The sequence below is a fragment of the Eurypyga helias genome, unplaced genomic scaffold, assembly GCF_000690775.1.
Source record: "Eurypyga helias isolate BGI_N326 unplaced genomic scaffold, ASM69077v1 scaffold11576, whole genome shotgun sequence".
Lineage (NCBI taxonomy): Eukaryota > Metazoa > Chordata > Aves > Eurypygiformes > Eurypygidae > Eurypyga > Eurypyga helias.
The window spans coordinates 15,735-29,503 of record NW_010257298.1 but is presented as its reverse complement, the minus strand read 5'-3'; the positions used below and the strand labels follow the sequence as shown (position 1 = coordinate 29,503).

The 13,769-nt window shown below is 44.6% G+C and overlaps 1 protein-coding gene across 1 annotated transcript; it reads right to left on the bottom strand.

Moving 5' to 3' along the window:
• Window positions 1-1,192: 1,192 nt before the first annotated feature.
• LOC104511377 (fibulin-2-like) lies at window positions 1,193-2,623 on the bottom strand. The gene has a single exon (XM_010153968.1). The coding sequence runs from the start codon at window positions 2,621-2,623 to the stop codon at window positions 1,193-1,195; it is 1,431 nt and encodes a 476-aa protein (XP_010152270.1).
• Between the last annotated feature and the right edge of the window lie 11,146 nt (window positions 2,624-13,769).

Here is a 13,769-nt window from a genome sequence, read left to right as displayed (position 1 = left end):
AGCGAGGTTCTTCAGGTTACACTGGTTTCCAGAACATTGCTTTGGTGCAATCAAGAAGTCAAGGTCTGACTCAGACTACAGCTGCTATCACTAATTGTGAGGTCAACATTTACAATAAAAACATAAGTGGAAGTCAAAAAAAAGAAAAGGCTACCATCTCCATTCATGGACCTAGTTCGTCTTGTCTTTGGTAAACAGTCATGAGGTGCTGTTTGTGTTGGGACCTCGAGTTTCAGCTGCAGATCTGCCCTCCACCTGTCTACCTTAGAGTTTTTGAGCAGAAGGACTAGGCAGCTCAACATGTTTAAGGGCCACCTAGATAACCTAGGAAGAAATACCACCGTCTAGGGAGTAATCAGTATTCTCGACTCAGACTGCAAGTGTTATACGTTTGAGTCTCACGAGAACATTTTGTGCCACATCTTGAAAAAGGAGATATTAGTCTTGATTTGATGAAAAATGAATTGGAAATATGAGCTGTATATGTGCTAATTTATAGCGATGAATTTTGCATTCATTACAGTAATGAGCAGTGCATAAAGCATATAATCAACATTCACTGCGGATGTCAAGAGGAATCCAGAGGCAGAGAGGAAACGCATTCACTTGCCACAGTTGATCATAAACATCATAAAATTCCAGCCCCCCAAAAAAGCAAAGCAAGAGGCAGTCTTTTTTCTCTCTACTAGTCCTCAGGGTTATTTGAGTGTATCTATCAAGCCCTGGTACTAACGAGCTTGGACAGCCTTTCAACCATAGGATAAATATTACAAGTGCTGTAAATATTTTCATAGTAGAAGCACAACTGTTTCATATCCTCCTCAGCAAAAGACAAAAGCTACAAATGTGATTACATTCAGTTGGTAACTGGAGGATCCAAGCAGAAAACTAATTAAATCCTTTTGTGTAGAGTAAGATGTTTCTCAACCATCACATTAGAAATTAAAGGCAAGTAATGGAAGGAAAAGGTCAGAGTTTAACAAGTCATCTGAAATAAAGTTGAAATGGCAGAGAACACCATCCACAGTCTGCAGTATCAAAGCAAGGAAGACAATAGTTAAATGCTATTTATTACATCAAATGAAACACAAGCCATCATCTGAAAGAGATGAAAGCAGGTAATGGGAGTTTTGCTTCATTTCATGCCCATGTGGAGCAGTGAGAAGAAAAGGACAGTGGAGAGGCACCTGCATTACTGCGAGCAAATGTTCTCCAGGCATCTATACCGGAAGTAGTTCTTACCTTCTGGTAACCTGGGGTTAGCGTGAATGGAGTTGGGATCCCCATCTTCCTCGGGATGGTAACGATAAAGCGTCTGTGACAGCTTTTGGGATGGCTGACTACGGTCTTCCTTTAGAGCAACAGGAGGAGAGGTTGTTGCACTGAACTTCACTTTGGGAAAGGTGTTTCCCTCGTGCGGTTCACGGGAAGATTTTGACCAACTCGGCTCTGTTAAATTCACCTCTTTCAAGCCTAGATACATGCTGTTCCCTGGGTCTTCTTTTCTGGCATGTTTTTTCATTTTAGAGTGGGGGGCTCTTTCTTGCTCATGCCTGTCTTTGTCCCCTTGCTTCGCCTTTGGTCTCCTCTCCAATTCCTCCAGGTGTTTGGCTGTCTCAGTGGTGGCCGTTGTGTGCTCTGCAGGAGCACTGGTGGTTACTGGTGCTTCCTTCCGCATCACTTGCTGGAGGGATGCTGCAGTGGTGCGGAGCACCCTCTTTCGCTCACTTCTCTCTGTGGCGCTGCGAACTTCAGAGGGGACCTTAGGCGCTGGTGTGGTGAGTGGCGCAGCCGTTTCCTCGGTGTACGGATCTGCCGAAGCCAAAGCTGAAGGAGCAACACTGGCTGGTAGGTAGTCATAATCCTCGCTTTGCTCTTGGCTGATGCTCTCTTGCTCTAGGTGGGATGCATAACTCGTGTATTTTTTTGGAGACTCCACCTGGGTGTTGTCACCTTCTGGTGCCTCCTGGTCGTAGCTGTACGGATCGTCGTAGTGCCGCTCCGGTTCGCTATCTTCAGCGTCTATTGGACTTGCAGTGTTTAAGGTGAACGTGTTACAGTCTGGAAGCTGGTAGCACATCAGCTCGCCACCAGCGTTCGGGCAATGGCAAACCTTGCAGGGGGGCATGTGGAAGGTGTGCCCCGCTACATACTTCTGGCCCTCATGGAGGCAACCTATTCTCCCGCACTGAGGACACCCGTCAGCTGGCACCACCGCATCAATGCAATTTGGGGGCAGCTCTGGGCACAGCATGAACTGGCAGCTGATCTTGCCTCCTCCCTTGGGGCACGAGCACTCAGTGCTTCCAAAGTCCACAAAGTAAGACTGCCCTTCAGGTACTTTGCCGTTGATAAAGCCCACGTTGACGCAGTCGTAGTACTGGTAGCCTTCGCATGTGCAGCCGTGCTGCAGACATGTGGCACAGCACTCGCCAGGCTCCAGCACGTCCTCAATGCAGTTGTCCAGGGGCTGGCACTCCGCACCCGTGCAGTCCCTCTGTGCATGGGAAATGCTGTTCCACAGCAGCACAAGGAGGACGGCATTCAAACAGCTCTGCTGCCAGCTCTGGTACCTATCCATAGTCTTCCCAAACAAATACAGCTCCAGTCTAAACTTGCACATTTAATGTTCTGTCTTTTCCTAGAAGGCTGTAGATTCAGCTCCAAATCTGCAGTGTTTTCCCGAGTTACCTTTTCTCATATATCCTAGAGTTATGAAAGAAAACTCTGTTAAAGACTATACTCAGCACACATCCTGTTAAACATTAGAGGTCTTTAAAAGTTGGGACAAAATCCAACATCTGGAAACCTAAGTACGTAATTAATCATAACGTCTTCCAAGCATTGTAGGCACTAAGTTTGGAATTGCATGCTTCTCCCACAACCCCATTTTGAAAAAGAAAGAAAGATTGTGACTGTTCTCTTCTGAATCTGTTCACAAAATGTATACACAGTTCAATAAAAAGAAGGACTTTATACTTCAGTGTCTTTTTGTTAATCTTTCTTGCTAAAAAGTGAAAGATTTTTTTGGCAGAAAATAAGTAAATACACAGTTCTTCCTCTGCAGATGTAAGTTTAAGATAACTATTCTTTATGTTTTAATTACAAAGACCCAAATCTTAAAGATCTTTCTTAGACAAAACTTAGCCTTGAGACGTGAGAATTTGTCTGTACATATGTTAACACAAAATGAAAGGAGTTTTTTTTCTGCCTCCTTCCCCCACTTAGCCATCTTTCCCACTTCCATCTTAGGCATTAACAGTTGTTTTTTTGCCCCAGCAGTGCTAAAATAGAACTTCTTTGTATATTGCGGTTAGCGTGTGGTTAAACATCATATTAGCTATCCTGTAATACATATTAGGGGCCGGATCCTCAGCTCACAGAAGTTGGCACAGCTTCACAGCAGGCCTGTAGCACACAGAGGGATCGACTCTGACTTCACTAGAATTACAACTGTGTATGCAGTGGCTGTTTACACCAACTGAGGATATGCCACCATTGGCAACCACTTCTTTTACTTCTGACAACACCAGTAATACCTCACAGTGAATTACTACACTATGAATGGAATATATATATATATAAATTGATTGGCATTGTAACATTCTGTTAAAATGCATTGAGGAAAAGAAAGGTGTTTGCTTTTTAATTACTAAATCCTTCGACCACAGAACAGTTTAAGAGTTAAAGTAAATCAGCTGTTGTCCTTTATATCAAAAGCATGCCCAAACAGCTACACAATTAACAAAGTACTTAAAACAGAAAAAACTTTGCCTATAGAATTTTACAGAATTAGCAATCTGATTATTTTTCCAGAACCCCTCCCATCATTTTAAAAAAAAAAAAAAAAAAGGACCCTAAAACATTTATCTAGGGGGTAAAATGCAGTCACATCAACAAGAACAATAAACCACACACGCAACAGGAACCCTGCCAGAAAATCCATTCAGAAAGATTACTTCTCCCATTCAACCCGGGCTTCCAACAAGTCTGCGTCGGCAGTGCTGGCAAGCGGCCAGGCCGTGGGAAAAGCGTGCCTGTTCTGATAAGATACGGACAAACTGTGCTAAGAATTTCCACAGTTCTGCCCCGGAATTTGAATTACTTCAGTACGTTGTACAGAGATACAATTCTTGCAACTGTAGGTTTTCTATTACTAATTTGAGTAGATGAGTTGCATGTGCTAAAGGATATTGACTGAAAGAAAAATAAAATTGTCAGAAAGTAATAATAACCGCTTGGAAGAATCCCACTTCTTCAGAACTGCTCTCAAACCTAGGATTTTTTGTATGAATGAGAATTTTCAATATGTGGTGCTGAAATGAATTCTTCAGAATCCAACCTGGGATTTATTAATTTTTATCCTACTTTCAGCAGCTTTTCCAGGTAATCCAAATTTGTAATTATTAAATAGATTTAACTGGGAAATAATGAACAGAAGGACAATTAAAGACTAGCTGCTTCTGTAAGGTCCCACAGTAGGATTTTGTCACCATCCCCTCATATTGGTACCTCTTGGCTTTAATGCTTCAGCACATCGAAGTCCCTTGGTCAGAATCTGTGCTTGCCAGAGCACTGCTGCTGGCAGCCGAGCTCAGCACTGCCCTGGCCCATGCCTCTCTCCCCCACACCGGTGCTTCCCAGGCTTGGGAAGGCTGGGGACCCTGATCAGGTGCCAAGAGTCGCAGGTTTGGCCAGCCTCCGCATGCACAAAGATAGGCCACAAGCACTGCCTTGGTAATCAGCACCTGTGGGCCACATAAAGGGCAAACTTGCATGCATCACCCCAACAGCAACTGTGCACAGTCAGCTATTGCTGCCCTGGTGCAGCACAGCCCATCCGGTAGAGGTGACAATGGCAGCAGGACATCCTTGGGAATGATGTCTGCCTGCCCTGCTTGTACATTCAGGTTTCCCAAAACAAGCACTCACTTCTCAGGCATGAACTTGAACACTCAATAAAAAACCACCAAATTACCTGGTATCCTGAAGCAAGAAGCAGAAAGCCAGTCATGATTTCTATCTGGCATGCCTAGAGGTTCAAGCACAGCTGAGCATTTATCATGGGGCAGTCCTGTTTTCGTGAAAGGAGTTGCTCAACTGCCCTCCCTTGACCTCCTCCCCTCCTCATCTGTACCCCCTTTCTGCCCAAGGGTTTGTGTGCTTGTCCAGGTCACCTCCAGTTTTTCCTCTGTTCCTCTCCTTGCTCCCTTGCCTCTTGCCCATGGAGGGGCTCAGAGAGCTCGCGGGCCCCCTCCTGTAGCAAGTCCTGTCCTGCTCCCTGCCTCTCACCCTTTCTGCTCAATGCCTTATTCAGTAGCTCTCTACCCCTTCTCTTTTGATCATTTCCACATCCCTCAACATTTGGTTTCTCAAGCTACCAACCTCAAACTGATAAGGCTGAAATCCTTTTTGTGCCTGTAACACCACAGTCTTCCCTATCCTCAGGCTCACTTTCCCTCATCAGAGGCTCCTTGATTCTGGTGTAGTGATTCCAACAAAAGCATCTCTTTTTATTCCTTCAAACCATTTCATTTTCCCTGTGCCTTCTCCATCTGTTCCCCACACCCAATAAGCTTGCATATCAAAGAGACAGTCTCTGCTTCAGGCACAGAGAAATAACAGCTTTGAGTGAAGCACACAGCCACGACTACTGAGCCCCACTGAGAATCGCATCCCTCCAGAGCGAGCGTGTGTGCTCCTGCCAGCCCACACAGCCGACGTGAACTGCCTCTGGATCTGTGCCCTTCGCCAGTGCTGAAACAATGCTCTGGAGACAGCAGCTAATTACTTGGTAATGGCATCAAAAGCTGGAGCTGTAAAATAAAGGTCCGTATACCATGAGAGTAAGAAATGCACTCTCTGGGGAGTTTAAGATTGATGGATATTACTGAAATAATTTGTTTCTATTAACTAGTTTAATGCTTTCTTTAATGTCCTTTTACACAACTAGGACAATACGCAAGAGCTTCACCTAAATAAGAATCAGGTCTTTTTACTCAACTTTGTCCTTCACCCAATCTTACCAACGTCATTGACCTTTGCTGCTCAGCTGGGGGAGATGTCACATAAAATTAAAGGTCTTTCAAAGTCTCTGTTCAAAGCTTTACAGAGCTCTACAGCAAAACAACCCCAGTGCCATCCCAGTTCTCATGCACTGCATCATGACCAAGAGGACTTCAATTTACGTCTTTTGTGGAGTTTCCTAACCTGCTGCGCTGCATATCCTGCTCCTCTTTGGTTCAAGCGTTAACCCTGTTGGCTTTAGGGGGGTCATACTGGACCACTATTAAAGTAGCTCTTGCCAATCCTACACACACAGTGCGTCCTGAGAAAGCATGAGTGCCCATGAAAGGGTGGGCCAATGCTCTGGATTGGAACCATGTCCCTTGAAGTCAACAGAAGTAAACCTGTGAGGTAGATTAGCAGTAAATAAAAGATGGCCGGACCACAAAGGAGCTCCTTATTCCTCAAGTCCATCTTTAAAAATTATTCCTAGGAATGGCAAAGCCTTTTTTAATGGAAAACCAGCTTTAAAGAGTTGAAATGAACATGATCTACAGGCAGTCATCTTCATGGAAAAGGAAATGAGAATGCTTCGTATTGCAAATTAAACCAGTATCTGTGTGACAGGACATCCCAGGCTAACAGCAGCACCCATCAAAATTATAACTAGCACCAGCTGAAAAACATCATATTCCTGTCTCTCGGCAGGGGAAGTGGATTTAAAAAAAACAAGATTTCAAAATGCTTACTTCGATTCAATTTGGGGCCTAGGAGTTATAAATTCTGACATTTTTGCAAAGCAATATACTCAGAGTGATTTACTTCAATCAAAGCCATAACATAAAGTCAAAAGGAAGAATGTTGACTTGATTGAAACAGTTCAGCTCTATTACTTGAAAATGTTGATGAAATCAGTGTGTTCCCACAGAAGATCTAGACATTTTAAATGTGCAACCTCTTTAAATTAAGGAGTATTTTATCGGGAGATTCTTTCTCCAGATGGTTTCATTTCAGTTCTGAACCAGAAAACTTGTTCTAGGTAAGCAGAGGTGACAGGAGGCACCTTCCTTCAAAGACTTCACACAGACACCATTTTTCTGCGTGAAAGCTGCCCAGAGACAGCAGCACAACTGCAGAAGGTGTGCATGTGTGGAAGAGAGACTGTAGGACCAAGAGCACTCTTTCAAATGTTCACAGAATAAAAAGCAGCAGCCATTTGTAAATAAAAAGTAATAAATAGAGTCAGTTCAGCACACTGCAGAGGGCAACACCTGCATAAGGACCTACTGACATCCAGCTTTGAAGATGTACCTGTGATTTAGCCAGCTGCAGATCCCTGCAAACAGGTTTGGACAGAACAATTCTGTTCTTTATCCCACCTCTCAATTCCCCAGTAAACTGCCCTTTCTGAGGATGGTAAAACCAGAAGTGTTGTGTTGTTACATATCTACTTCTTTTGAACAGCGTGCAGGGCCAGACACAAGCCTGATGTGAAAGCAGAAGGTGGCAGACATCTGTGCGAACACTCTTGTGCCATGTACCAGGAGCACACTCCCTGCGGGGTGCAACTGTGGGGATTAGACACTTTGTTTGTCCGTTAATCTACGCCCAGGTTTCGTGCCTACAAAGAAGCCTGCCTATGCGCTAAGCTGTGGGAAAGCAAATGCAGTAGTGGCACTCGCCACCTGCGCACAAGGCCAGTTCAACAACCCACAGAGATGCTACCAACCGTTCTCTTGGTCTCTCCGTGCTACCCAGTCCAGATCAGCTCTCCAGGCTCAGGCTGTACATCACTAGGGACCAAACACAGTCCTGGTCTGTGATGTTGAATCTCCTCTTTATCAGGCTGGTAAAGGCATTGCAAAAAGCACAGTAGAAGGCCGAAGTGCACGAACAACACGGCCAACATACTTCACCAGCCTGTGTATTTTACCACCCCTCCCCAGCCAGATTCCTCTGGTCTGCTGCAGCTGCCAGCAGCTCTTAAATGGCTGTGGCCATAGTTTAGACCAAGGGAGGAAGAAGGGAGGGGACGGAAGGAAATATCAATTTAAAAACAATCCCTTTTAAATGCAAGAGAAAATGGAAATTTGTGAGAGATCTTTCTTGTATGAAAAACAGAAAAAAAACCCCTAAACCCAGGAACTCCCGAGGCGGCTGTGCCAGCCAGTGGATTAGCTCTTCCTTTCACACCCTCTCAATCCGGAAACTTGTGATCTCATCAAGCACTGGAAGGGATTGCTGCTGGCTGCTCCCAGCCCATCTTGCTCGCAGAGGTAACTAAAGTGCGATCCACCAGTCGGAGGAATGAGGAGAAGGGTTTCCTTCACTGCTCTTATACAGTGCACAGAGCCCGTCATTTCTGCCTGCTAATTAATGAAGTGTAAGACAAGCTGAAGCCAGCCTTGTCATTCAGGGCACCTGGGTTGGGAAAAAAGAGAAGAAAAGTAGGACAAGCCCCACTGTAAATCCAGATTCAAAGAGCTGCTTTTTCTTATCTGAAGTAAAGCATGAGATGCTTAGTCACTTCAGTGTTGTCAACGCTCCAGTTCTTGGCAAAATCAGCATGTTCTCAGAAGTCATGGCTTTTGCAGGCAGTTTTCCTCAGCTTTATTTTCAATAAGAAATCAGTTACTGTTAAACCCATGGAAAAGCTTAAAAAGTGGACATTTGGAAGTCTGGACAATCCTTACTTAATTCAACAGGGAACTCAAGAGTGGGACAAACAAAGAGCAAGCAGCACAGGATCAAAACTCACTCAGCTTCCCAAAAGCGGCTCCGATAAGACCTCCCTTCCCAGCAGAAGCGCCCCTGGGCAGAGATGTTCCTGATGCTCTCCAGGACATTCCCCATGCTCAAATCCAAACAGGAACCTGACGTGCTGCAGTAATGGAAAAGCATCACCAAGGTATTTGAGCTGAAGTTGCCAAACATTAGCAATAGTGACCAGGCAGCTCAGGCACGTATTCTTCCAGAACGTGCAGCTTTTGAAGCCATTTGTGAAGTCCTGGAGAGTGAAGGCAGCCTTTTTCCAAGTGAAAAAGAGACACGGCAGAGCTGAGGATGGGCGAATCAAGTCTTGGGTCTATTGTATCAGTGCTCCCCCTCACCCCAGACCAGCCCAAAATAACAGGGCAGGTACTTGGCTCACTGAAGAGTGGAATTCTGTGTCATTGGGAGTCGCCACTGCAGCAGATCCAAAGTGACTCAGTGGGAGGATGGCAGCTGCAGAGGAGTGAGAGAAACGACTCACATGGGGAAAGAGGCGAACAGAAACACTGTCCCGCCCAGTGCACGTGGCTGGTCCTCGTCCCAGCTCTGACACGCTGGCAGTGGAGAGCTCAGCAAAGGGGCTGCGCCTACATGGGGACTGGAGCAGCTGACACATGCCAAGCGCACTGCCACGGAGCCTCTGTCAAACCCACTAAGATTCCGTTCCCTCAGGCCGATGCAAGGGCAGTCTCCATGCACAGGAGGCTCGGCACGGGCTTGAGGCCAGGCTGGGATCACGCAGCTCTGCTGCAGAAGGAGCCTGACTCTTCAGTGATGATACGTTTGTTACTGATCAACTTTTTATATATATATATCACTAAGTTTCAGGTGACTCTATATGCACCTCAAAAACACTATTAAATAATCCAGCTATTTCCACGACAGCCAAAAAAAACCTGGGAAAAGATTAAAGCAAACTCAGCAACAGCCATTCAGAAACGTTTCCCAAGGCACAGCCAACAAAAACTTGTCAAAGCTCATAAGTTATGAACTAATTTGCACAGAGAGCGCTCTTTTGGCAGCAGGCAGGCAGAGCGTGTCCCCCAGCGCCACAGCAGCTGGAGCAATCGCACACATGTGCAGACAGCCTCAGGAGAGGTGGCAGCACAGCTCCAGCGATGCCCTACCCTGGCTGCCATCATCGGCACCAGTTCAACGCTCGGGGCTCAGGTGAACACTGTAAATACTGGTAGCTGCTCTGATGAGTGATGGGAAGAACTTTTTTCTCATTTACTTGAGGAAAAATAGAGCTGCACTCCTCCTTTCTGCCTCAGGAAGAAACAAATCCCTAGTTTCCACAGTGCTCCTCATTATTTAGATACCTTTTTCGTGAGAAACCGTAACTAACTCAAGCAGAACACCCCCCCATACGGTCTCATAACCGCGCTTTTCAAAAACCATTCTTTCAAGGTCCTGCATTACATTTCTCTCTCCCTTCCTTTCATTTCCTAATCTTCCTCCAGGATACTCCAGTCCTCTGCCCCCACCCAGTGTTTCACAGAGCTCACATATTTGCAGGATTGCTGCTGACTCTCAGCAAGGGCAAATCCAGCTGCAATTTTGGGGACAGTGATGTGCAAAATCTGAGCATCTCATGTCCACTCCTTCTGCGATCCCCTCTCCCTATGTCTTCTTTCCTCAATTAAATGACCACAATGCTACTTAGAATTTCTGTGAGCAACAGGTTCAAGCTTTGGGTTTGTTTGTTTTCTTGATCCAGTCTTCTATTATGGACGAGTCCTGCCAGCACCTTGAACCCCACTGCCCTAAGGAGAGACAGTCAGTAATACAGATCTTCTCCTTTTGCTGCTAAACAAAATGTTGGACCATCTGGGGATGAAAGAGAAGCACACCTGGGTACTATCTACCTATTTCAGGCAGCCCTTTTGGAACAGTTGAAAATTCCCCCACCCCCACCCTAAAATACAAATTGGGCAAAAGAAAGTCTACTATTTAAGCAACAGCTTAGCAAGCGGCCTTTCCTGCTCTGTGCCAATTTGGAAATAATTAACAACTGTTTTCTTTGAGGAAAGACTGAAGGGAACTGGAACACAGTTTTCCACAGTCTACCTTTGAGACAAAACTGCTCACCAGCCAGAGGAGTGATGGTTCCTCCATTGAACTTCAACCTCAGAATGGAAGAAATTAATTTGGATTCTCTAGAGCAACTCAGAAAGGTTTGCTTCAGTCTGCCAATTAATTCCAAATGAGTGTCAAAACAAAATGCCAATACAGTAAGTTTGTAGTAAATAATTTTTCAGTAATGCTTCCTGTCCTTGTCATGATTAACAGTGAAATTCTATCTGCTGATGAGGTGAAAATAACATGCATTGTACAGCAAACATTTTATAGTCTCTTACTAATTTGGTTCACAGTTTTTCCATTACTTTTATAGAGAGCCCTGTCAACATACCTCTTCTGATCCACAACACATACAGTTGCTGTCTATTCTTAGGATTTCCTTAGGAGCAGGCTGTGAATCTTGACATGTTCCCCACAAAAGTCACAGCGACTATTCACAATGTAGTGAAACCCCCAGAAGGACCCAAGATCAAACTCTTTTCCTTTATGACTCAACAGGATCCAAATCTCTCCCTCAAGAGAGTAAACATGCTCTCAGTAACATCTGTAGCAACAAACCAACTCCTTTCACTAGCTGTGCTCTGCTCTGCAGCTGAGAAAATACATCTTCCACCCCCCCAGCTGTGGCACGCACCTAGCTGAAACTCCGACGGCAGCAGGTGAACTTCTGCGTGCCCACCGGCCTGCCTGCGCTCTGGCTCTGGAATAAATAACACTTAGACACAGCTCACGAGGCCACTGCTGTCATTGTTCCGTGCAGAGAAGGCATTCTCTGCCCTATTCCTCTAGATAAAGTCTGGGGGTGGGGGGAGAACACCCCACAGCTTACGGTACTGGGTGCATAAAATACTAGCTTCAGTATATCCATCAGAACCACAGATCCACCTCATACTTCAAGGAAACATCTCTGTCTTGAGTCACTGTGATTGCATTTTCTTCGCTGCAGTAAGTGTTCTCAGAATTTTTCATTTACAAAACGTTCAACCCTCTTTATAGCCCTAAGTACGTTATTACTTCTGGAATCATCCCATATTTTCTAGTTCTGCCCTTGACAGGGATCCTGAGAGTTTGCTGTGCTCAAATCTGAACAGAGTCTTCCTGTTAGAAAAAGGGACAAGAATAAGCAGCGCAAGAAGACACAACTGTCCAGACCACTACTTCTACCCATAAAGCTTATGTGGAGTAAGCCTGGCATGAATCAACATCTTCCAGCTCCACCGCAGGACAGGTTGCATAGGCCATCTACTGCCAGAGGTATGTCCATGCCTGAACCTGCACACAAGAACCATGGATGGTGGATGCATCTCCCAACACAAACTGGTACCTGTATCACTAAATAGTCATCTCCTTTGCTCTGCCACCGCTCAGCCCCATTTCTTCCTTCCCAACCCTATGGTTTTCTACAAACCATGAAGGAGGAGATACGCTTTACAAATCAAGTCCACAAAGGCAGGCTGGGTTAAGGAATCAGCCTTGTAATTTTGCACTGAAAAATGTTTAGCTAATTAATCTGGTTGAGTATCTGCCCAGATATTCTTTGGTATGAAGAAAAGGAACTCGTATTTATTTCAGCACTCACACGCATGCCCCTTCTCCACTCACACCATCAGACAATGGGCTGAAGACAGAGCATATCTATAGGAAGTGGACTGGATGTGTCATGAGGCATACTGCCAGCTATAAATTAATGAAGTCCAGAAAAAGCAACAATGTTCATTCCTCAGGAACAGTTTCCTCTCATATGGTGACGAAAGACATCCCCTATCAGGGTTATTACATATACCAATTAAATTCTTTAGTTAGAGAAAAAAATTATTATCTTAATGGAGGAAAAACTAGAACATTTGGTTAAAATGTTCTCACAGAAATGTTAATTACCACAGGCATTAAACAAATGCAAATCAAAGCCTACCATTTGTTGAGCACTTTGAAAAGTTTTAATGCAAAAAATATGCTGGAAAGAAACCTTCAATTTTTCCTCATGAATGAAAGCAAATCCCTGCAAATGAAGCTACATCTATCATGCTGCTGATCAGTCAGCAGCCGCAGATGCAATCCATCAATCAAAACTGCTCTGCACAAACTTTCCATAAAAGATAATGCAATTATTTTGGTTTGTTGGATACCAAAACGTGAAAAGAAGCCTGCTCTGCTATTTCATCTCAGAGCCTATCATTCAGAGACAACAATAATGCCAGATGTAACTAATAGAAGTTACCCTTGCAATACCTCCCATCTTCCACCCTGTGTTTATTCTTCACTGATCCTCAAAGACTGAAGAGTTGTGTAAGAGCTGAGAGTTGCTGTGTGAGTTTTGGAAAGTAAACTGTTCTGCGTTTCACTGGCTCGGCATGAGGCTGAGGAAGGTCTTTCTCCTCGGTGTCACCTTGAGGTGACAGGACAAGCAGGTGGGGATCCCATGAATTCAGCAAACACAGACACTGCCTGGGACCTTTTATTGTATCTGCTGTAGCACACAGTTATATGAACTGAGCATGATGCTGACCGGGAAGATAACTAGCTTCTACAGACAGATTCAGTACTCTGCCAGAGAGAATCTGGATGGATAGTGCTTTGAGCCCTATTTATCCTTCAAGAGATGCCAAGGCCAGTAATGGTCCCTCTTTTACTGAAGACTAAAATCTACAGAAGTGTTTCAGAGGAGGCATCGCAATAGGTGTTGGAGAAAGCCTGGTTCGTTTCTTCAGTGATGAGGCCTTCTCTCTTTGGGGCAGCAAATTTATTTATACCCAATCTGAAATAGATTTAATGCTGTTCAGAGGATGTCATAAAACGAAGGCACTGAATGGTAACTCTTAAAAGCAAAATATCTAGTATTAAATACTGACAAAGAATTTCAACATTAACAGATAAAGAAACACATAAATACACATATTTCTTATACTTAT